Genomic DNA, 25,076 nt, shown 5'->3' with positions numbered 1-25,076 from the left:
GCAGCCTTCCAGTAAATGGATGATCCACCCTGGATGGACATGGAGTTGAACCCTTTCCTATAATGAGATGACATGAGACGTGGGAGTCGGTTAGCTTGGCGAGAATGGAGAGGAAGAGAGTCGACTGGTTGTAAAGATAAAGAAGAGGAAAGGAAGCAGGAGGCTATAACGAAGCTGGCTCTGTTGTTTGACTGCGACGAAATTAATAGTACATAGTGAGCTCCTTTTCTGGAGAAAGCATTCCGCCTTCTTGGTTGCTTTAAAGGGTGGGTGAAATGGGATAGGAAAACGGTTGATTAGGTAAAGTCAACATGAATTAGCATTTTATTGCTTTATATAAGCATTTGCTTGTGTGTAAACTGCCTTTAGACAAAGTGGAATTAAAACAGACTGTCCCTTTGATGTCAACTAACTCAATATTTGACTCTTCACTCACAAGAATTCAGTGAGACAAAATGAGAGTACACGATCTTTGCTACTGAGGAAGTGAGGAGTGACGACCCATTCTGTCAATTCGCGAGTTAACGAGTACCAAAAATTGCTACAAATGATTCGTCAAATATACTTGTGGAGATTGTAATATTGTCACTCATCTATAGTTTACAACGAATAATAATTTCACAGCTTTATTCATTGGTTTTCTACGTCATGACATATGCACTTTAATAATTTATTACAGTAACATTTCTATTCAACACACCCAACTATTAAGTACCCCTACGAATTATATTATTATTGTTAGATTATGGTTAAATAAATACATACAAGTTAACATGCCCAGGGAAATCTATACGTGATTAACGTGTTTGTATGATATACTTATGTATGTAATGTGGGGTTGTTGCGGGTGTAAACCACCAATTTCTTAGAGATCCATCATTGCCAAAATATTTAAGTAATTTGAATGACTTTGGACAGGGTCTCGATATGTTCTTTTGCTTTCATCCTCAAAGCTGCAATGCTGGATGATCGGCCCATTGGACTAGAGTCGGAGTTGGTGGCCCCCGGTGACCCTCCACCCCCTCCAACCGTGGTCGGCGTGTTGATGGGGCTCAGGTGGTGAGCGGTCAGAGGGGAGTTCAACTTCACTCCGCTTCTGGGTTCAATGAGAGTGGTGTGGTGGTGTGGGTGGTGGTGGTGATGGTGACTTCCTGAAAAGAGACTACCTGCAGACGTAGGGGGGGTCAAGTAGCTGGGGTAGCAAGTGTTTGGGTGTGATAGGAATCCAGGGAGGGCGTGGGACAGTGTGGAGCCCAAAAGGGGTGATGCTGCCAACCAAGGGTCAGTCATAAATGAAAGAGCTGCCTGGTTAGACGCTGCGGCCCCCAGCAACCCAGCCTGCAAAAATTTTAGGTTTCATTAAATGACGACATAGGACAATAGAAATTCTCGATTTCTTCAAATGATTAACTTTCACCAAAATTATTTGAGCTCAAACAACTTAATAAAATGCATGAGCAAAATAAGAACATGAACTTACCATTGCTGCCTGGTTTGCAGATGAACCGCCGGGACTTCGACCCAGGGCTGAGAGTGGATAGTCACCCAGACCTGGGGGATAATAAATTAAAATAAGCTCCAGAATTCCATCCACTTGAGATGCTCATAGCATTAACATTCAATTCATTCGTTCGCACAAACCTAAACGAGCGGCTTCCATCTTTTCTTGTCTCCTCCATTTTGCACGACGGTTTTGAAACCAGACCTGTTGGTTAAAATTTGCCTTGTTATTAGTGGCCAGGAAATATGGATTATTCATTGATTCAGTCGGAATAGGAGATCATAAATTATTTTAACTGAGGGAATTAATCGAGGCAAAATGCATTATATTTAGTGGTCAATTCAGCTAGCATTCATAGTTTTTTTTATATTTACGATTCATTCATCCCGTAATTGTATAATACCACACGTAACGTTTACTTTAAATGAAAATCTTGCGCAGGGCGTTCAATGCTCTCATACATACATAGAACAGGAACGCTGTAAAATCTCAAAAAACCAGCCATTCGCAACTTTGTTGGCTACTGAAAAAAGTGTGAAAAGGAATTTATTTTCTAGACGAGCACCAAGTCCATTAGATTACGCCGAAGAATGAGCGGAAATCAACATCAAATTAGTAAAATACCCTCACAAAGTTAAACTTTTTTGCGGTGGAGGCGAGAGAAAGGTCGTGGCAAGAAGTCTGTGGATGTGAATGGCAATTTAATTGCAGACTATTGTGAGAAGGATGAAGTGAGTGCTCGCCCGACGGGACCGCACTAGATTAGATTTGAAAATTTGAGGAAAAAGTAAAAAGCACTTTTCCTCGCTTCTCCTTCCTCTCAAGAGACAGATTAGCTTTCCTCCCTCTCTCGCCTTGCTGCCTCGCCAGCCAAAAACCACCAAAAATCTAAACTTTATAACTCCCACTTATTGTACTCTCCGTACGGACTCTCGAGCTTCTCAGAAGTTTCGGGCTTAATCGAGGGCCAGGGGAAAATCAAGTCGTTCTTCAGAGAGTCCCTTCTCAAAAACCCGCTTTGACTCCAAGCAAGCAATCCCAGTAATGAAATTCAAATTGTTCTATTCTTCCTTAATAATGTGGAGACTGTGTTCCTTAAATAAATTTGGTTTTGTGCCGAACCGAATAAATTGAAAACTTTTCTCTAATTAACTCATCTACCTTTATGCCAGCATTTTTCCTCAGTTTCTCTCCTATCCTGCGCGACTTGAGAGTTTCTAGAGGAGACGCACTAATCTTTTTTTTCTTACCCAACCACCGCAAAATTCCATCTATGCACTTGTCAAAAAGTCTCAACCCCAAACTTCAAATTACATTTTGAACCCATAATTAAATTCAACCTACCACTCACTCGGATAAAACTTGTTTAACAAGTTTTTGCTTGCTGTAATTAACAAATTGCCTCACTTACTAAATTTAATTCTTGTAATTATTCACTTTGAACTAATTATCTAAAATAAATGTGTATATATTAATGAATTTAAGGCAAACTCACACTCATTCTCACTAAATTTAAGAGGAAAAATGCTATATATGCCATTACGCCCTATTTGTGAAGATATAAGTTTAATCAAATATTTGAACGGATGCAAATATGAACCAACGCAATAAATTCATCTTTATGGTGTCAGCAGGAGGTTTTTGATTTCTCAAAATCCAATTTCCTCTTTGGGCTAGAAATAAAGAAAGTGGATAAATGAAGCCACGGCAGTACAAATTATACGTCTTTCAATGTGGTTGAGAGTTTGGAAAAAATTGACTGAAATGTGCATAAATAACGAAGAAATATGGTTCAAAGACGACAATTTTTTCTACATTCGCCAATGGTAAATGTATGCACTCTATTTTTGAAAATTTTTGATTATTCATTTTTAGCGAGATATTTCTTCATTGCCATTGTGTTATATGTAAGTATTGGCATACGTACATATTATGCAATTCGAGGAGAGTCTACATTATTTGGCATATTAAGTAGATACATAAATACACTGTCAAAACTACCATGCACTGCTGCGACGACTTCTTCTTAGCCGTGATAAGCTCCAAGGCAAAGAACTGCATATGTATTACAATTAATGACACGGCCACAAATCGTAGAGCAGGAAAAATGATTTCTCAAAAGCCACGTCAGAAAAAAGGAAGAGTTGCTTATCAGTTTCTCCTCAATCATTCAACTTGGCTCCAAGTGGCTACCTGACTTTAATACCCTTCCACAAATTGAATTGAAAAACAAATTCATAAAAGCCTTTGTGTGCCCACAGAAGCTCACTCATTTTAACTTGATTTCAAAGCCTTTTAACCTGACTACCTCCCATTATTATTACAGACACATTACAATTTTATCATCATTACAACAATTACATCCCACTCACTCCCAATCCATCCACTTGCCACGTCCTATGACTGTAGCGCTTGATAATGTAAACTGCCAGTACGCCGTTAAATGCGGTGGTTTATGTACGTACGTACAAGTATAAATGCACATACGTACACATGTAGTGGACGTGCTTTGGTGGGGCAGTGATTGTAACAATAATAACCATTGTTGAAGAATGAACTTGTTAAGTCAGTTTAAAAATTAATGGATCTGTCAATCCAATTCTATATCCTAATAACTGCCAACTAAAAGATACTGATCAATTAGGTCCACTCTCTGCCCGCTCTTATAGGATATGCATGTATGTGCCCCTGCCACATCACTGTACGGCATATGATGTGGTATCTTAAAGCCCATTATGTATTACTTATTGTACAATGGACAATTATCATGTACACTTTTGTAACAAGAAGTCAAGTTGAGCAAATCACTACAAATAATCTGCACTGTGCCACAATATTTTCCATTTACCTGGGCAGCAAACTTCATCGTTTATCAATTTTCCAATCACTCACTCGCTCGCCCCATTCTCTGGCACTAATTTTATTACCCACTTGCTTATCCACGTGATGGCATTTTATCTTTTATGACCAAATCTTAATGGGGGTATTTTCACTTGGAAAAGATTCACGTACGTCTTGTAGAATCAGGCACTTAATTGGATTTATGCAGACTTAACTTCCACTGTGAATATACTGACGGACTGCCAATAACAACTGAAAGGCCAATTATCCCCCCATTAAATTCCGACATTTTAAGCCATTAATGACTTAATAATCGATAAAGAATTTTCAACGTCTTTATACATTTTGCCATATCACCCTCCGCCCGTCACCGTCACCATCAGATTACGGATTCATTTCTCCATCCTCCCGTAGTTGTTTGTTACAACGGGTTAATCACATTTCCAATGAGATAGGCAACACCACTGCGTCGTCCAAGTTTCATTAGAATTGTATCACGCTTTTAATTGATTATGATTTTGTGAAGGGTGAACCCAGGGTATAATTGAGCCAGCTCCTTGTTGATGGGGCAATTAGAGCCCTTAATTCCCAATAAATGATGCTATACGTACACTCCTCATACACATGCATAACCCTTCTTTTCTCACTTTACTAAAATTGCATACTTGAATAGGGCCTTGGGCCGAGAGGGATTTATTATTAGAGAACTAAAGTGGTTATGCCATATTATCCTCGTCATATGTATTACACGACACTCTTTCTTGGTTTATTTAGTTGTTAGTGCACCCGGGTTTTTACCTTTCATAAAGCTGTTAAGGATAATGGAGTTCAATAATACACATCGTCTTCGTTACGTATTTACATCCATACGTACATGGTCATTATAATTCCGAGGAGCTAATAATTAACCAGCTCCATCAATGATGCACCTAATATTCAATTTGTTAGCACAATAGGATGAATAGCAAGAAAAGGGTTTGCTTTAAAATAAATCTAGGTCGTCGCTCATGTACAAAGACCGGAAGATGGTACATTAATTTACTCCATTGTTATATAAATAAATAAGAGCGCAAGAGGAACAGGTAGACAGAGATAGGTATCTGGTGTCTTGTACTAAAAAACATGTCTTATTTTATGGGAATTGCTTACTGGGGCGAGAAAGGGTTTGCACCGCTATTGCTCAAGGATCCATTCATATCACAAAAGTAGAGGGGGATGCAGATCCATCCGTAATAGTAATAATAATCGATTAAGGCAATTAAGAGTACAAAAAGAACTCGCCAGCAAACTCCAAACAGGAAGAAAGATACACGTACATTCGTAAATGTTCAACTTTGTCAACGGTCAAAGACGCTTAATACTTATCCTACGGTATATGGAATACGGTGTACAGAATATATACATAAGTACTTGATGTATGTAAGTATACATGTAGATATGCATATGTGTACCTACTCGTAGGTCACCTTTACCAGTAAAAAAAACGAAGAATCTCATCTCATCAAGTTTTAAATTCGGTTGATATACATCCTATCAATGTATCAAGCGGGATGTCATCCTGATTAAGCTGCATGAATCAGTAGATGATGATGAAAAACTGGTAAAAGCTAAACGGATCCGTCTTGGTCTGCTAATAATACACGGTCAGATCATTCCATCACCATCTCTTTCCTAGTAGAACCCGACGTGATTCCTGATTGGCCAGACAACTTCCTTTGAACAAGGACGTATTGCATCAACTGCAGCAGAATCACATCACAGAACTCGAGGAGGAAGCACAATGGCGGATGGACAAATCCAGAGACGAGACCAATCCCGTGTGACAATGGACAAAAGAACCAGAAATAAAACTCCTGCTGCTGCTCGGTGCTCACTCGAACCGTTGCAGTCGTCAACTTATCCTTAACTACATAGTGTTGATCTCAAACTTTGGATGTACCAAAAATAGGACGCTTTGCGAATCAAAAACTTGGTTTTATATTTTAATCTACTTTTAAATAATAATAACGACAACTCCCATCTAATATACAATCAGCATTAAAGAGCAACCTCAATAATCACGGGGCTAAATCCAGACATGCATGGGATTCAGCCGATGTTGAAAACCAGAATTAATTTTAGGCGTTTGTCAATGCAGGAATTAATTTGTACTCGGATGATGACCATGATGTCACGCCTGTGTAAAGATTTAAGGTTGGACGGATAAATCCTTCCCCTCCATCTGCATATGCATGATTCCATTTTGCTTCAAAGGCACCCTTAATTAAAATAGCATGATGTAAAGCTCATTACAAAAGATTAAGCAGCGCAACATCCAGTGCCATTACGTAAATACGTTATAAATAAACTTTAAGGAAAAAGTTTGATGGCTAATTTAATGAAGAGCTGTAATCTTATGCTAATGACTTTTCTTGAGGATTTTGAGATAAAGGATACGGTGTTTATATGGTGTTTGTCGGTGAGCGTTCTTATTATGTCCGGGTGGCACGGCCACGATCAACGACAAAAAGACTTTACTACACAGAGAGAGAGAGAGAAAGGATAAGAAGGTGGGTCGGCCACTTTGCTTCGTGTCGTAAGTATGTATACTCGAGATGAGTTATAACAACCGGATTAAAGGGAATGGAGGTTTATTTCTTCAGAAAAGGTGTTCATAGAGGAACAACTGGATCAAGTTTGAAATTAGGCCGACACAGACAGACTTTTTCCAACTAAGGAAGAATTGTTCTCCGGATTTATCAAAGGAGCTCAAGCCCAGTCGGGTGTAATAATGAGTAATAGAGGAAAGAAATAGTTTAGTAATTTAATATCGTTGTGTGCCCTTGTTTGCTCCTCAAGTTGGAGCGCTTTATGTGCACAACTTGAACACAGCCATGAAGTTTTGGGTAGAAAAAGTCCAAATTGAGAGAAAATTCAATAGCAAGAAAGAGTACGACGGAACGGTCTCCATTCGATTTCATCATTAAACGACCAGCCAAACCAACTTGAATTTCTTGTAAAGTGAGGGTAAATGGCCAAATTGGACAATATAGGCTCTTAAGAACGTGGACATTCTTCCGCCCTCATCGGTCCTCGTTTATCGCTATTTGGCCAATGTTACTCTCCGCTTGTCAGTTCCAAGCATCTCTATTGTCCCCTTATAATCTATTACATTACCAGCCACTCCAAATCATTATGACCGTTGACAGTAATAACCTGAATGCGTCACAATGTTATCACGCAAACTATCTTGCCTGGCTGGACAGCGTTTCAGGAAAAGCACAAACCTTTTGACAAAATTTCCCAATCACTGCAAAACTCTCTCTCTCATTTGATCCTTAATTTCAATTTACTTGTCTGTAATTGAACAAAGGAATCGCAACAGAACACATTTTTCCATTTATAACAACCCATACGCTTACCAAAGATGGATGCTTTATTAAGTAAAGTACGTATAAAACCTTACGTGACAGTATATTTAGTAATTGACCCTATGGAAATATACTTTTGTATGAGTAGCTGTGTGTGATATACATATGTACATACAGCGATGTATGTATATACATTCATGTGATGTTGCGAATTATTTATTAAACTCTTCAATTGAACTGGCATATTTCAATTGAATTTGCAGTTTGAATATAATATATACGCAATTTCCTTGCCGAATCCGACTTAAATTGAGTTACTCTGAAATTCAGCAAAACGAGATTAAAACTCAATTAAACTGAAGAGTCAACTCGTCAGATTGCGTGAAAATTTGTTATTTGCCACCACCATAAAATAAATTTTGTTCAAAGACACAGTTTGAACAGAAAATAATTAAATTAATGAGTTGATGGATCGATGAATGCCAGAAAATATAAGATTTTTAATCTGGCGACTTGAGCCCTAATCTGGACTGACAGCATTTTCATTTGATTTTAGGCAGCAATGAAAAGTAATTAAAACTTTCAGCTTAGTAAATAGTATCATCACCTCACAGCCCCACGAGTTTGGGTGTCTATACGTTATAAGGCGTAGATATGCATATATTTAGATAAGTACATATCAAAAAGTGTTGTGCGGGACATAAATAAATTAATTAAGCAGGCTGGAAACAACTCGAACAACATGCAGCAGTTTGAGGTCAACTACATACATGTCGTAGTATGTATTAGACTGTCAAGTAAATTTATGTCTTCTATCTTGTCGAATGTGTCGAATAAATCTCTTGTAATATTTGCAAGATATCAAAATAAACTTTAATTCGAGAGGTAAATTCGCCATTTTGATATTCTAAATAATGATAAATCTCAATGTTCCAGCCTGCTTGAAATCCTGCTGAACCCAGTCCAAAGTCATCTCACTCAACTTTGTGTCTGGTTTACCTAGTGAATCATATTAATGTGATAATAATTTAGCTGCCCTGCTCACTCTATTCGAATAGGGTAAAACGATTATTAGAGTTGGAAGTACGCCGTAACGACGAGTAATCAAGTTATGAACGGGCTTGCATTATTACGCCTCAATTAATTATAAAATTAAGAGCATTACTAATATTGCAAGACCAACTAACTCATCATGATCATCACCATTCTACCTCAGCAGGAACGTCAATGAATCTCTTCACTGGTTTAATACACAACTTTTAGCTAGCAAAAAAATGGCTGGCTTTATGTGAAATACATATATAGCAAAAAGTCGGATGGGCTATGAGGCTAAATCAATTTAGTGACATTTATTTTAAGAAAATTGCTTTTAGGAACTCTCAAGCTCATAAATTGAGTTATACATAGTCACGGCGAGATGCAAGGAAAGTTGCAAGTTTTTCTTGAGAATTACAAAACACTTTTCCACACCGTGTTGGAAACAGAAATAATCATGTAAAGGAAAAATGTTACGAGTAATTTATACTAAAATGAATTTGAACTTACAAACAAAGCTATTGAACGAAATAAATTGAAAACAATGCTCAGGCTTCATTAAGTTATTCTTCCATCAAAAATCCATCACTCTTTCGCCCACGGGTATCGTCGACGATTGAATATTTTTAACAAGGAAATCGCCTCCAGTTCTCATCATCCGTATTATTTCGTACATCACCATCCATCCTACATACCCATCGTCCATGCATTTATGTACAGTGTGAGAGTTGGAATATAAAGCTCTCGGGAGGGCCATTCTCTTAAATCAATTAAGTTTTCATTTGGAACTGGGCTATTCATTTATGAAATCAGAGAGAGAATAAATTGAAGATATGTATTGGTTTTGACGCGTAATAATGATATCAACCAAAATAAGAGGGCGATACACAACAAGAGGTAACAAATATAAAACATGCCTTAATTCATTCATCTCCCTTTAAATCTCAATTTCCCCCGGAGAAATACGACACTTTTTCTCATTTCTCATGTGGGCTTTCTCATGTCATATTCAAGTTCTTCTCATTACGAGGACGTGGAGGAGAAGAAAGACGAAGGCACAAGCACATTTACCAAACTAAATTACCACGTAAAGTAATCAAGTGTGTAATAAAAATAACAATAATATTTGTCGCAAATTGTCCATCAATTTGCCGGCGCATGGGATGGATTCCTCATTGTCGTCCCCCTCGCCTATTCCTATCAAATGGTATCAAATGGTATTATTCCGCCTCGACAAGTTCCGAACTTCCCTTTGAGCGTACTCTTCATAAAAATGACACTAGTTTCCCCGTGAAGAATCGCATTATTGCCCATTCACATTTCCATTACTTGCCCCATTACCAGTCCCTTTCTTATTTCTATTCACCTTATTCCTCATCTGTGTACATCCACTACCACTTCATCGTCATATACGTCACACAAGTACGTATAGATATACGTGCACATAGCATCGCATGCTATGCCGACAGATAGGCGAAGGATGATCCATTATGAGATTTTGATAATAAATCGAGAGACAAGGGTGGATGAGTGGTTCTCCAACGAGCCTTTTATCCATCAACGAGCCCCTTATTCACCTCGCACAGGATATTTAGTTAGTGAATGATCATTTGCGATAATGTGAACTTTTCTCCTCGAGAATTTACTTGTCTCCTCCGGAAGAATTTTTGATCGTGTGCTCTTGAAACCATGTCTGCGTTCCTTGCTCATCCCGATACGAAGCGAGGCGGCTTAAGCCCTTAAATCGAAAATCCCATCTGAATTTGGGAGAAGGAGAAGTGTAATTTTTCGTGGGAATTTACTGATGATCCGGATCAACCAAGTCGAGGAATCCAGTCACCCTCACTGCCACAACTTATCCGATCTAGGAAAGGGCCAGCGTAAATATATCTCTACGTACGTACATATGTATATCCACACACAAAATGTCTTTATTTCCTGTTAGTTTACATGCCTATTATTATACCCATCACTTCATCGCCTATGGATTGTGCGGTTACTTGGTTGGTAATGTTAAAGTGAAGTTGAGGTGAAGCGTGTATAAGCCTGGGCAATATACTGTGGTAATAGGTTCAACTATCATCATCCCATTACTAACTGTGGGAAAGTGTGCAAATGTGGCAAAATGCTCTTTTATTTGTTTGCCGACGTCTTCTAATCTAATGCCAGGCCGTTGTGATAAACTATAATTCTGATAAACACGCCGAGGGCCTCAACTCCAAAAGAGGAATGGAATGTTTATACGTACATACGTACACAGGGACCACATTTCTCCCATGTACATATTTAAGATTGATTAAACGCTTAAAATAGGTTTTAATTTTTTGCCTTGCACAATCAGTAGGCGAACTCTGGAAGGGTTATACGAACTAATAAGATAAGAGCAAAAAGTCAATTGTTTTTAATATTTTAATAATTGGCAACAAGCGTTTGCATTTACGACAGGAAAAGAGTCACAAACTCGGGTTGTCAGAAATCAACATCAATATATCAGGACCCCGACCGTGGTCTCATAACTCTGGTAAATGAAAAGTACATACAAATGTGCAGAGAGGTTGGTCTAGTTAGTACATGGCTCACTCACTTGATTAGTTCTTACTGGAGTGGACAGTCAATCAAGTGTCGAGCAGGAATTTTCATCCACAAAATATACTCCATGTGCATATGTATAAATGCTCCGCGGGTGAGAATTGGTCAGCACCCGGAGTGTGTCACGAAAAAATCGTGCTGATAATGGTATTAAAAGCGCATTTGTTTTTGCGTGATTCATTCATCCTCTCATAAACGTTATCGGGAAATCGTATCTCTCTCTAATCTATGAATATTAACTTTCTCTCGTCCCTCTTTTCCTCTCCCCGTGCACCAAATGCATAATTCGCATATTCCTATTAATCGCTCATGCTGAATTTGATTTCCGAAGCAAAATTGCCAGCTAGTTACTTGGAGTAGTTGGCTAACTGGAACAAGTTTTATAACTCCATAACTCTGGAATGTATTTGATTTTTGGGTGATTATTAGAAGAGAGTCGTAAAATAAGTCCCAACCACACCTGACGGGACCATTAAATTCAAGGAAAATGAGAATTAACAATGAAGTGGACAGGCACATTATTGATTGCCACCACACTACGCTGTGTATGCACATGTGAATATCCTCATGTCTGGGTGAACAAGTGGAAGAGGAAATGAAAACGGGCGCAGCAGTGAAATTCAACACGCGAATGCATCAAGTAATGAAGGAATAGGGTTCAGATTGATTTGGAGCATGTATAATAATGCGAGACCAACTAAATGCTCACAAGTCCACAGTGGCAATAATAATAAGCAGCATGGTAAATAACCTGTTACGATATTAAGTCAGATTTTGCTGGAACACACATACCGAAGGCTTTCTCTAATGCACACTTTTCCTTTCTAAACTATTACCCAAAGAAATAAATAAAGTTTCATTAGCATTAACACGAAACACGTATTATATGCACGGTAAAAGAGCCATAAAGAAATTATATCGCAGTGCTACATCATAAGTGGAAATTACGGGGAACCGATAATTAAATTAATCATCATGATACGGTGCGCAAGCCATCAATTCATTCCGGCAGCAGAAAAGAAAATTTACCACCAACAGCGGCCTTCTCTCGAGCCGTTCCTTCTCTTTGTTAATAGATGTCAAAATCTCAACGTTTTGAGATATGGGAAACGAATAAGATTTATTTTGGAAGAATAAATATGTGATATAATAAAACAGCGTGAAACTCAAGGATTAAGTTGGACTGGAATAATATTTCACCATGACATGGCACAAAATAAAGTTATGAGCCTCATGCTACATAAGTAAGTATGCACACCGTTACACATAGCCTACATACAACATGCATATTTATTTACCCCCATACCTCAAAAATTTACTGATTGAATTAAAAACCAGTATTTGGTTAAAACTACTTTTATTTAAATTATAGAGGTGAAAGTTGTGAACGACGAACCGGAATGAAGCAATATGAGAAAGCAGTAGCAAAGTTTTACCAGGAACCCATTTCGTGATGTAAGAGGAAGTAATATTTCTTTCTTTATTGGTAAACTCCCAATTTTTTCTGATTTTAGCTACGACTTGCGATAGAGACAGAAGAAAGTTGGAACCCAACTCTTTAGGTTTTCATAAATATCTACATACACATGTACAAATCTATGGCATGCATAAAAGACGTATATAAAATCAAAGTGTGTTAATACATGTAAATATCCGGGCCCAATAATACTCACCATTTATTTAGGCAACACCATTCCTTTCGTGGCAGAAATTCCAGATTTGAGGGGAATTAGCAAAACGCTAAATTAGACAGAGATTAAAGTGGTTCGAGGGACGAGAACAAGAATTGGGAGTCGTTGTGGGTTTGGAAGAATGCATGCATGTAAGGTTTTGATTAATAAGTATGAATCAACTAGAAAGATTTATCAACACGCCAAATCTCATTTGAAGCCGGTGTGCAATTTACGGGATAATTACCCCCATTGAAACTGCTGAAACGCTTTTCTCAAGAAGATAATATGCAGTGTATATATAGATATTTAGTATACGTTTGTGTGCCCAAGTCGCCACACCGTTACTTTTAATGCTCAACTAACAACGAAGGCCTTATGGTCACACAAAAATGGCAGTGTGTGTGTGGCACTCACTCTGGAAGGCAGGTAAATCATTCAAATGAATTAGGATTGAATTATAAGCAAACTAACTGAATCAGAGATCCACGCCGACGCCGTCGTAGCCGCTGACGCCGGTCATAATTTTGGGCCGCAGCCGCCGATAAAATTTAGCCGGCGCGCCGCCGTTTCCCAAATTTGGCGCCGAATGAAAAATTTACGTAAAATTAATTAAATTTCAGGAAATCGACATTTTATGAGCTGTACAATGATTTGCAGAGGATGAGGTATGAGAAATTCTCACACCTCATTTTTCTCATTAAGAAAAATGTCTCAGTCTCAAATTGAACCTTGTTTTGTAAAACTACAAAATTCTGGATCATTTCTAGCATGAAAATTTGTGTAATAGTGCATTTTTCTTTATGTAACCTTAATTTAAACACTGAAACTGTGATATATTTCAAGTCGCTTGATAAAAAATTCCTTTCAAGGTAAATCGGCAAAGCGAACTTCGTAAGTATTAAAATTTAAACGGGAGGCCAAAACTGTATACTTTTTCCTAACAAAACGGAATCTTACGGTACCGAATTATTTGCCTTTGGCAAACCGGGGCCAATGGAACCACTGAAAAGTGGGGAAAATATTGTTTTTCGCTATAACTTCAAAAGGACCTCTTTTTTCTCAACCAGAATCTATAAATGTATATATATAACTATATAGCGATATTGTTACGCCGCCGAGAATAAAATTGACCGACGCCGCGGCGCGCCGCCGAAGGGTTTAGTAAAATAAAACGATGAAACCCTCGGCGTGGATCTCTGAACTGAATTATCAACTACAGGACGAGTGACTGCTGCATGGATATGTAGTGACAAGCCATCAAGATTCACCAGATTTAGATAAATAAAAAAATTCACTAAACTTATTTTCTAAAATGAAAAAATCGAAAAATGGTAATATAAGGCGAAGCTCGACGCCGACTTTCCTTTTTCTTATTCTTAAAATGAATTTATTTAGAACATACTAACGAGGATATACAATAATTATCATTACGACCAAAATGATACAAATGAAAAAAACAAATTACTGTTTAGGAAAGTATTTCTGAAGTGGTGAGATGTAAGACGTCTCTTGCATAATGACGTCATTGTTGGGTACTGGCGGCATAATAAAGCCTGGCACCCAACCAACAAAAGGTGGCTTCAGAAAATCAGCAGAAGCAGCTGCTCCAGAAGAGGAACCAATAGAAGTAGCAGCAGCAGCGTCAGCCCGCGAGACAGCTGTGGCCGCTTCAGCTTGAGTAGCTACGGCGATTTTCTGGAGATCAGCAGCTTTTTTGGCACTGGCGACTTCTTGCGGATAAGGGCAATGTCTGGAAACAAGTAGTAAAAATTTATTTATTTATAAGAGTAATAAAAATAATACTTACTTTCCCACATGACCCCGTTCCCTGCATTCCCCACATTTTCGTTTTGCTATAATAAAAAGCATGCATTCCGCCAAATTAATGATATGAATAAAATGATAAAATCAAATTAATTTACCCTTCTTGCTGACACGACCACCACTAAATCCACCACGACCACCGGCTGGAGCGCCACGACCTTCACCAAGAACGGCACGGCGAAGACCATCAGCGGGTCCCTCGTAGTTCAGTTTGATGTGGCCACCGCCACGTCCCCTTGGATATCCACCGCCACGACTACCTCGAAATCCACCACTTCCTCGTCCCCGATTTACAGTGTCCATCTGTACGTATGAGGAAAAATTAATTGAGCTTACTTTGCTAACCTAGCTTTAGTTTGATAAATTTTGATAATGAAATAATCCAAAATAAACTTTACCTTGGATAAACCACCAGCAACACCAAGAAATAAAATCGAAGAAAAGCGACGACGTGGACGACCCTCGCGTTGGCAAGCAGGAAATCTGACGATGTAAACAATTTTTCTTACAAATATAATTACTTTGCTATATAGCTTTAATTCTGAATAAAACTGAAAATTACTTACCTCACACAACAGCAGAACTTTGATTGTGAAGGCAACAATAACGAAGGGAGTAGGGACAACTACGAAAAATGATAACGTTTTCCTACACACAATACACGAATTATTATTTATTTTGTAGGGCTTACCAATTAATAAATTTATTTAGTTATAAACAAATTACCGAGTTTTTATGGAGAGAACACAAAAAACATCCACCCTGTACGTTTGACGAGAGAGGAGTGAGCGAGTAGCGAAGGTGGCGGGCGGGCGGTTGGAAAAACGTTGCTCGGATTGCCCGCCACCTTCGCTGCTCGCTCACTCCTCTCGTCAAACGTACAGGGTGGATGTTTTTTGTGTTCTCTCCATAAAAACTCGGTAATTTGTTTATAACTAAATAAATTTATTAATTGGTAAGCCCTACAAAATAAATAATAATTCGTGTATTGTGTGTAGGAAAACGTTATCATTTTTCGTAGTTGTCCCTACTCCCTTCGTTATTGTTGCCTTCACAATCAAAGTTCTGCTGTTGTGTGAGGTAAGTAATTTTCAGTTTTATTCAGAATTAAAGCTATATAGCAAAGTAATTATATTTGTAAGAAAAATTGTTTACATCGTCAGATTTCCTGCTTGCCAACGCGAGGGTCGTCCACGTCGTCGCTTTTCTTCGATTTTATTTCCTTCAGTACGTCGTCGCACGTTTTCTGACGTGAAGGAAGGTAAGTTGATGAACAATGGATCTTAAAATAAAACTAGGCTCATAAAGTTAAGAATATTTAAAATACTTTATTCGTTGTGCGTTTAGGTAATTTGGAGGACCATAAAGCACGGCGTAGCATTGCCTTCGTTGTTCTTCGATTTTGGCATTACCTGTTGTATTTGGACGCTTATCAGGGTATTTATTTTTGCAGAATTTTACAAAAATCACACATAAAGCTAGGTTGAAATTAAACCTACGTTTTTGTTTAAAATTGCAGAAATCTCGTGATCCAGCCAATCCACGTCGTCGTTTTTCTTCGATTTTATTTTTTAATGCTAGCCTTAGCCTTTTAATTATTTGTATTATCATTATCTGTTAAAAAATCTGCTTTGTGCGGTTCAAAATAAAGCTGCTTTGTGCGGATAAAAAATAACTGCTTTGTGCGGTAAGTCTTGGACTTGGTGTCCAAAAATGTCTTCTAGTACAACTAGAAGACAAACATTGACCACAGTTGCTCCAGTACTGAATTACCATTCATATAATGCAAATGGACTTGATGAAGTCACAATCAAGGCAATGGTCCCTAACTGGGAAAACAGTGATTTGGTTTTCATCCAAGAAACCAAATTGGATCCTTCCAAAGAAGCCCGAGTTAGAGATTTAGTCAGACCATTTGGATTCGATTGCATTTTCCATCACCCCAAACAGAATCTTCCAAACTTGAAGTGGTATGACTATGGAGTGTGTGTTTTTTTCAAGAATGTCCAAGTTATTCATGTGGACTTGAAGCAGGCATACCCTGACATAACTTCACCACTTAATCCAGAGAGATTAATCATGGTAGAGGTTCTAAGTTTATTGACTAAAGAAAAGATTTATTTCCTAAATCTGTATTTCCCAGCTTGCAATAGTTCGCGATTAGGTCGAGCAGCTGAGCGACAGGAATGGGCGACGACGGTTGATTTGTTGTCAGAAAAATTGAAAAATGAATTTGTAGTATGGGTGGGTGATTTCAATATGCAAAAACTCAAAATTAACCATAAACCTGACGATAGATCAAGAATGTTTGATCAAATTCAAGAGATATTTGAGAAACATGGATTTCTCAACGTGTCGGATAAACTTTGGCCTGAAAAGGTGTTCACACGTTTCTCACCACATCCGTGTGCCAAAGACGGAGTCTGTAAATCCACTCTTGATTATATTGTAATTTCAAAAGCTATGCAACAGTTTAATCAAACTGCAATACCTCTTTATGATGCAAAATTGTTTGTTAGTGACCACATTGATATTATGTGTTCAAATAGGGTTGCATCATACCAGCATCAAGCAATAACAAATGCAACACAAATTGTCTGTGTTGTTCCGGATATGTTGTCTACGGACAATAAATGTCCCTATCCTGGATGCACTAGCAAGACCCGAAAATGGGCGAACAACGCTCTCATTGTTCATATACGTACGCATACAGGTGAACGGCCTTTTATTTGTCCAAAAAATTGTGGTTACAGATGTGTTTCTAATGGTAGTCTCGTCGAACATCAAGAAACCTGTTTGTACACGGGACCGCTAGAATTGTTGAAATGCAACTTCGGAGAGTGTGCTTTCAACACGTACGTCACAACCCTGTTACAGCCTCATGTTAACGTTTGCCAAACAAAGTTGATGAGCGGAAAATTCAAGTGTGGCAAGTGCCGGGTCGCTACAGATGATGCTAGCAATTTCCGCAGACATTTGCGCTCACCTAAACACGCAGACATAAACAATTTAACAGGATATGTTTGTTTACCCTGCAACTTCGCAACTGCCATTTTGACTCATTTCAATGACCATCTCATGACAGGAAAGCATATGGACCGCTTGTCTTACGATTAAAAAAATAAGAATAAAATATTTAAGATTTCCTATATAAAGTGACTCTTTCATTAGCAATACTAATGCTTTGTTTGCCGTGGAGTGGAGAAGGCGAGGCAGGGTGCATGCATATTAATGCGTCTATTTAATCCAGCAGAGAAAGCAGGGTCAGTGTTGTGTGTCTCGCGATATCTGTAATAATTTGCTTGCTACCTGTTATTACCTTCCAGACTTGTGCACGAATTAAAGCAATGGAGCCGAGTCTGATTCGATAACGAAGAAAAATTATTTAAATTAAGGAAAGCTACTCCACCTTTTATGGGAAAATAATAGGCTGCCACAAATCCAACTCGAGTTATAAGAGGAAGTATTAAGAAGGGCGAAATGAAATATAATGGGAAATGTGACTACGGTGCAATGAGAAACACGCAAAATAAATTAACTCTGCTTAACTTGTGTGTACACATAATATATTACATATTATTGATTTGTATAAATTAGAGGGTAGAGAAAATACTTTGAGGAATAATGCTCTACATTCTTTTACTCTTTTATGAAAATGTATGTCTCATTACTACCAAATAATACTTTACACATTACAGAGATGCGCATAAGAGATAATTTTTTTTACTAACCTGTACTCTAACTTCAGGCAGGTTGACTTTCATAGCGAGTTCTTCTCTCGAATAAACTAGAAAGTTCAAATTATTAGACAAATGTAATTTTAATAGTATTTATAATTTCATTCAGACTGTCGTTAATTTTAACTTGCCATCAGGATAGTGAGATTTTTCAAATGCCCGTTCCAGCTCGTGGAGTTGGTACGTGGTGAAAGTGGTGCGATTTCTTCGATGTTTCTTCTTGGGCTCGCCGATGGAGTCTGCTCCCCCAGGAGAGGATGGGTGGTCCTCGTCCGGACCATCCACGTCCTCATCATTAATATCCAGGTCATCGTGGTCATGATTGTTGTGGGGATGGTGGTGACCCCCTTTGGTTCCTTGGTGGTGGTGGTGGTGGTTATTATTATTATTAGCAACGAAACTCTGTGAAATGTTCCCACCACACACACTGCCGCCACCGCCACCGTTGGGCAATCCATCACCGGTTCCGAAATCGGATGACGTATCAGAGCCTACGGAGCCAGGGCGAATTTTCGTCCCAATCCCGGAGTAATCTCCCTCATCTATGGGGAAATGAAAGCAACTTACTTAACAAATCCAATAAGGAAGAGAGGAAATTACAGAGTTGCCTCTTAAAAGAATTTGAACATTCAATTTGCCTACCCTTATCTTTTCTTGCATGGGCCACCAACATGTACACACATACATGCGCGCATATGTAGGTACACCTTCGGTTTCTATTAATAGGGTTATTGCGGTCATGTCATGCACTTATGTACGTATGCCAATGTGAATTAATGTGTTAAACCTGCCAACCACGCTACTTCACCGACCAAGTTACGGTATGTACAGACCTGTACTGATCCTGAGTCAGTTACATTACATTTCCCATACATACTTATTTTACCCCTATTTGATACCTAGACATTAATTAGGAAAGTTGCTTCCTAATCAAATACAACGTTCTAGGATTTAATTGAAATATAAACACATTTCAATTTTAACCAAATTCCAGATTCCCAGTAGTTGTATTTGATTGGAAAGTTGCTCAAGTTGCAAATCGGTTAAAATATGAGGTAGCGTGCTGCCAACTACTAACTAAATAAATGCTAAATATGTAGTAAAAACTAGAACGACAAGAATTGGGCAAGTGTTGGGCAACAACTCTAATAATGAATCAAGTGCTTGGTCAGAATCCATTTGTAGTGAAGGTAATCACACCCTTTTGGAGCCAGCAAAGTTTCCTTTAGGGTGCAAATTAGAAGTTGAAACTATATACTTTGCCTCTTATATTTTGCTCTATTTACTTGAATGCACAAGTGGAAAACAAACGAGTTGCTCATCAATTTGTCAAACCTCGTGTGCTCATTGATCAACCAGTCAGTTGTCATCGCAGGTGAAGCATAACACAAGGAAATATTAGTGTTGGGCTGGGGGGTATAATATGGATCTATTTGTTCTGTCACTGATATTTACCCACAGGAAGAAAGTTGCCTGGCCTATGATTGAGCTGTCCGACACTCAAACTAAAAGATGGTTATGCATGAAACTCATTTGAAATTCTGTTCTATTTCCAATTGAAGCACAACTTTTGTAAGCGAGATAATGATGGGATTTTGGTTGTGTGCATAGGAAATTTGTGTTGGCAACAAATTGGAACTTTTCTTTTGCTTTTATTGTGAAATGCATCGTCGCAAAGATAACAATGTTTGATTTGAAGAAAGACATAGAATAACCACTTTATATCGGTAATCAAAATCAGTTTTTTCATGTTTCATATCCTGAGGGAACAAGCTTTACTTTGATTTTTATTTCTGAAGGATTCAAAGGATAAGGGGGTTGGAAATTCACATTTATGTATTAACTTTGCCATATTATATTTGTGCTGTGGATAATAATTGGTAAATTAGTCGTACTCGTCCCATTAATTATTTTCTGATGGCTTTTGCACGGACATGCACAAGTACATTATTCTCTTTTTTCATTACATATCGCCAACAAAATCTTTACACTGTCGTGTTCATATGATACATGCGATCATCATGTTTGTTTACCTTGTCAAATTTCCCTAAATAAAAGCCTCGCGTTATACCTTGCAATTATGCATGTTTATAGACCTACCTACAACGGCAAATACTGTCGGGGTGTAATTGATGCACACGGTAGAACCAAAGTTTTATATTGAGAAACCTCGAATATGAATGTACTGCAAAATCAAGTGTATTTTTTAATACGGTTGAAAATAAAATATTTGCAAACCAATTTCAAAAGTAGGTAAAAGACCTTGGACGATTGGAATTTTAGAATGACTCAAATATAATATTTAAGTAGGGAAACAAGCAGGAATAAGGATTAACGTTTGAAAATAAAGGTGACCAACCATGGCGGATTAAACAACCAATAATCCTTCACCTCAAGTGTGTTTGTTGTTTTGATAAAATACAAACAATGGTGTGGTGTCCAACACAATGTTCAACTGAAGAACCCTGCGCCCCACAATAATCATTGTCTCTAGATCATCATTCGTGTCCCTGCCTCCTAATTCTTGCCCATACGAATTGTTCATCCATCCATGTAATCCACACAGAGCTGTCAATCCTTGTGAAATTTTAAGCGAATGATTAAGTAGTTTGGCGACACTTGGTAAAGCCTAAATAATCTAAACGAGTCTAATATTTCAACTTCACCTCCTGCGTACTCTGGGTGACGAAAATCAGGGATTGTTTTTGCTTCATTGGAGCTGAACGAAGACGGCATGATTGCTTTAGACAAAGAACAGGTACATACATTTAGCAAAAACGTCTCAAGATAAGGATCAGCAGGAAGTTTCGAAAAGAAAAATGGAATTATAATGGACAAACAGCAGACCCATCAGTGTAAAAAGGTGTCTAAACCGTCGCCCCGAGCCTGAAGCCAATCCAACTCGAGCCATCACGTCATCCACATCAACCATCATTATCATCAAATCATGACTTGTTTAATTGTGTTAACTGTCTGACTCCTCACTAATGTGAACTAATGGATGGACAGAAAATAAAAGCATTATTGGACTCTTTTCGGCCTATACTTCACTGACCACAACATGTGTATACGTGCTGGAGGCTATGTATCTGTTGACTAATTGCAATTTGCATCTATAAGTTGCTCGGTTGGTTAAGTTACTCGCAGGATTTGCCTCTTTTATTGTCCAGATTCTGGCAAATGACAGACGAAGGTAAAATATTGTTGTTAGATAAAATAGATGGTGCTTCTTTGAGGTAAGATAAAACACTGTGAGATTTATAATCTGATATGATGAATCATCCTTCGTTTTGACCGTCCGTCCCTGCAATCAACTCCAGCAGGAGACAGTTAGTCGGTGGTAGGAGATAGTAATGTGGAGAGCCGATGAGCCTTAATACCGCTGCGATGATGCATTGTCCTACCTGCGCCTGTGATTGAGAGAGCAAATGTGTGAACCCCACGTGTGTACGAGTGAGTGAGTGAGAGTGACTGATGATGAAGAACCAATTTGATATTAATAATGAAATCTTCAACTTCTTTATGCCTTCTTCTTCCTTTTGATTGCTGACGCAATTATCAAAGCTTAGATCTATGTACCACACGCTCGGGTAATTAATGTAGCTTTAATTAAGACCTCATTACACACCTGCAGTTAGCTACCAACTTACCAAATCAGTCACTACATTCACAAAGAGAAGGAACAATGAAGTGAGAGAGAGATAGAGATTTAGCTATTGTGTCAAAATATTACAATACAATTTCCAATCGGTATGAAGGGAACAGAAGCGGACCCCCTGTAACAGACTAAGACACGTACATATATGTCCTGCATATTCAACATAAATATGTGCATACAGTTATGCATATATGTAGGTGAAGAACACGCCCGAATAAAGCAAGGGAACAATCTGGTCATCATAATTCTTAGCGAAGATGAACCTAGTAAAGTCTTACGAGTACCCTCGAGAAGCCTTCTTGCCTTAATGACCTGTCAATGTCTTTTTATCTCGTTAAGCGTGTCCTCTTTAGTTTCAAATAGCTTCACCCAACTGGCCCTTAATTTAGACGATACGCACACCCCTTGTACGTACATATTTACATGCATACATGATAACCAACAGCACACGTACAACAATTTATGCGGAACTATAATGTACATTTGAGGAGGTGAGGTTGCATACCTGCAGATAAATCAGAGGAGTGGAGATCCTTGATTCTTGACCTCTTCACCCCTCGTCGCGACTCTTCGCTCGTGTCGCTGCTTCCCCCTCCTCGCCCTCTGCCTCCTCCTCCTCCTCCCCTCTGGAACTCGAAACCAGTCCCCACGCTCATGTTTCCCGGCGACAGTTTCACGTCAGCAGGATTAAATTCGCCCCCTTGATATCCCTCCTCAGCTGGGAAAGCACCCTCCTCACTCAAACTCTTTCCACCTCCTCCTCCTCCCCCAAAAGGTTTGTCAACATGATTATTGTTATTTGCAAGAAAGTTCAGATAGTGATGGTGATGATGATGATTGGGAAAGTTGGGATTATTGTGGTGGTGGTGGTGATGAAGCGAGTGGAGAAAGTGGAGTTGTCCACTACTTAATGCACTTCCATTAACAATCCCACCTCCAATGTTTCTCTCCGAAGCAGCCTTGATTCCTAAAATGGCATCAATAGAGTGAGGACCGGAAATTGTGCCTGGAGCTGGGACTTCTTCATGCTGAGACTCTGGACTTGATGATGGTAACACTGTGGTTGTCTTCTCGTCGGATGATTCACTTTCAGCCTTTGCTGAGTTTGTACTTGACACGGTGTCAACAGCCATGACCAAGTGGTCAGCAAGCAGTGACGATACTCTGAGAGGAAGAAAGTAGTTTCTCACTTTCTCCGGCTACCGTCAACCGGGTTCTGAGCTTTAGCAGGGAAAACTGCCTTTGTCTCTCTCTCTCACTTTCTCGTATTCCCACTCACTCGGCTCGTTACAGTCTGCTACCCTGCCTGCACTCTCACTTCCGCCGATTCAACACTTGGCTGTCCATTTTGATATGCAGAGTGTGTGCACCAAACGTACGTGGGATATGGCCGTGCTTTCTTTCGGAAGGCAGCAAATTGATTGATTGGGCCGTGTGAAATTAGAAATTATTAAGAGAAAGATGACCAAAAGAGACGCACCATGAGAAGCCGTGTTGGGAGTGCGAGTCAAGTGAGACGGATCGAGTAGGTTGGTGTTTGTGATGATGATGTGAAATGGAAGAATAAAAGAACGTTGTACGGATGGAGTGAGTGATGAGGAAGGATAACTTTGGTCATAATAAGAGGATTGGATGGGCCAAAGGTGGAGTTTAAGAGAGGGAGGGTTGGCCAGAGCGAAATAGTCAAGCGCCGTCCTCATTCACAACGTACTTATGTCTATACGGCAGCTCTTTGCAAAGTAATTTTTGTACATTGTTGTGCTCGCTTAAAGGCGGATGAAGAATCTCCAATTTGTGTTTATTAGCCTGCCTGCTTTGTGATGGAGCGTAAGAGCTTAACCGTAATGTTTTACGTGCATGCTTTCTATTCCGTGGCGTTGTAACCACTATTTTGTCATTCGTTCATTCATTTAAGCACTCCGATTAAGTTGTGACTCACATATTGCAACAATTATAGTCTCTTCTTCACACAATTTTTATCCTGAAATATTTCAACATTCAAATTTTCTCAATAGCAGATCGTAAATATGGCTAAAAATAAGACGTATTTATTATTATTTTACACTTACGCGAATTGTTAAGCATTTCATGTGATCTCATGAGTCTCACTTTTGTCTGGAAAATTAGTTGTCCTTCCTATTTACTCCTTCATTTTTCTACATATATATCGCTTTCTTGTAGACAAATTACTTTAAATGCTCAGCCCATTATTTTAAGACATGAACATTTGAACTGTCAAAAATTCAGAAACTATTATTTAGTCATTGGCAGACAACCTTACTAGCGTGGGCATGTAATTCAATTGGGTAACATTATGCAAACTTTAAACAATAGTACCAACTGAAGATGAGTAATACTGATGGATTAAACGAGATTTAGCGGATTGATTGATTATTTTTTTTTGTTTTAATACAAAAATGAGCGCTTATAATGTAGTTAGAAAATATAATATTCACAACTTTGAGTGCCTCCTAAGTCAATCAGTACGGATTATTTGGGTATGAGTGAAACAGATACATTCCACATTATTATATCAAAAGGACATATTTATTGCATGCGACATTTAACAAGTTGAGATATAGGAGACTGAAATTTGAATCGTGAAACTTGGTGATCTCATGCAGATTTTATTTGTGCATAAGTAAATTGAAAGAAGCATCAAAGGTATTTATCACCATGCAGAGGGAAAAATGACATCAGAACAACACTGTACGGAGGAAAACAAGTTGATACTGTGGGGAAAACAAATGAATTGAAAACATTGACGCCGTGTGCACCCCGCATTTTACGTGTGGACGGGATTATGTATGCGGGAGTCTAGTGAAACAAAATAAAAAACCAACACTCACTTTTCATAAAATCACTTGT

At 38.6% G+C, this 25,076-nt stretch overlaps 1 protein-coding gene across 2 annotated transcripts; it reads right to left on the bottom strand.

Moving 5' to 3' along the window:
* Positions 1-594: 594 nt before the first annotated feature.
* Positions 595-24,066, bottom strand: LOC110841940 (homeobox protein B-H1). Of its 2 annotated transcripts, none has more exons than XM_022087644.2 (6): positions 22,714-24,050; positions 18,682-19,092; positions 18,545-18,600; positions 1,642-1,705; positions 1,481-1,551; positions 595-1,338 (listed from the first exon to the last, which is right to left on the bottom strand). In XM_022087644.2, exons 1-6 carry the CDS (start codon positions 23,339-23,341, stop codon positions 892-894), a joined length of 1,677 nt encoding a protein of 558 aa, XP_021943336.2. In that variant the 5' UTR covers positions 23,342-24,050; the 3' UTR covers positions 595-891. The 2 variants fall into 2 exon arrangements, with proteins under 2 accessions (XP_021943336.2, XP_035702015.1); XM_035846122.1 differs by lacking the exons at positions 595-1,338; positions 1,481-1,551; positions 1,642-1,705 and adding exons at positions 14,365-14,739; positions 14,797-14,842; positions 14,912-15,116 and having other exon boundaries at positions 22,714-24,066.
* Positions 24,067-25,076: the final 1,010 nt, after the last annotated feature.

This window comes from Folsomia candida, unplaced genomic scaffold (assembly GCF_002217175.1).
Source record: "Folsomia candida strain VU population unplaced genomic scaffold, ASM221717v1 Fcan01_Sc001, whole genome shotgun sequence".
NCBI classification, from domain to species: Eukaryota; Metazoa; Arthropoda; class Collembola; order Entomobryomorpha; family Isotomidae; genus Folsomia; species Folsomia candida.
This window is presented reverse-complemented; position numbering and strand designations above follow the sequence as displayed.

What these genes read in the sequence shown, in the direction of transcription:
- LOC110841940 (XM_022087644.2), bottom strand. Translation starts at nt 23,341, where the DNA reads ATGGCTGTTGACACCGTGTCAAGTACAAACTCAGCAAAGGCTGAAAGT. An exon ending in AAAATCTCACTATCCTGATG is followed by an intron (nt 18,601 to 18,681) that starts GCAAGTTAAAAT and finishes TGAACTTTCTAG; the next exon opens with TTTATTCGAGAGAAGAACTC. An exon ending in GATGGAAGCCGCTCGTTTAG is followed by an intron (nt 1,552 to 1,641) that starts GTTTGTGCGAAC and finishes ATTATCCCCCAG; the next exon opens with GTCTGGGTGACTATCCACTC.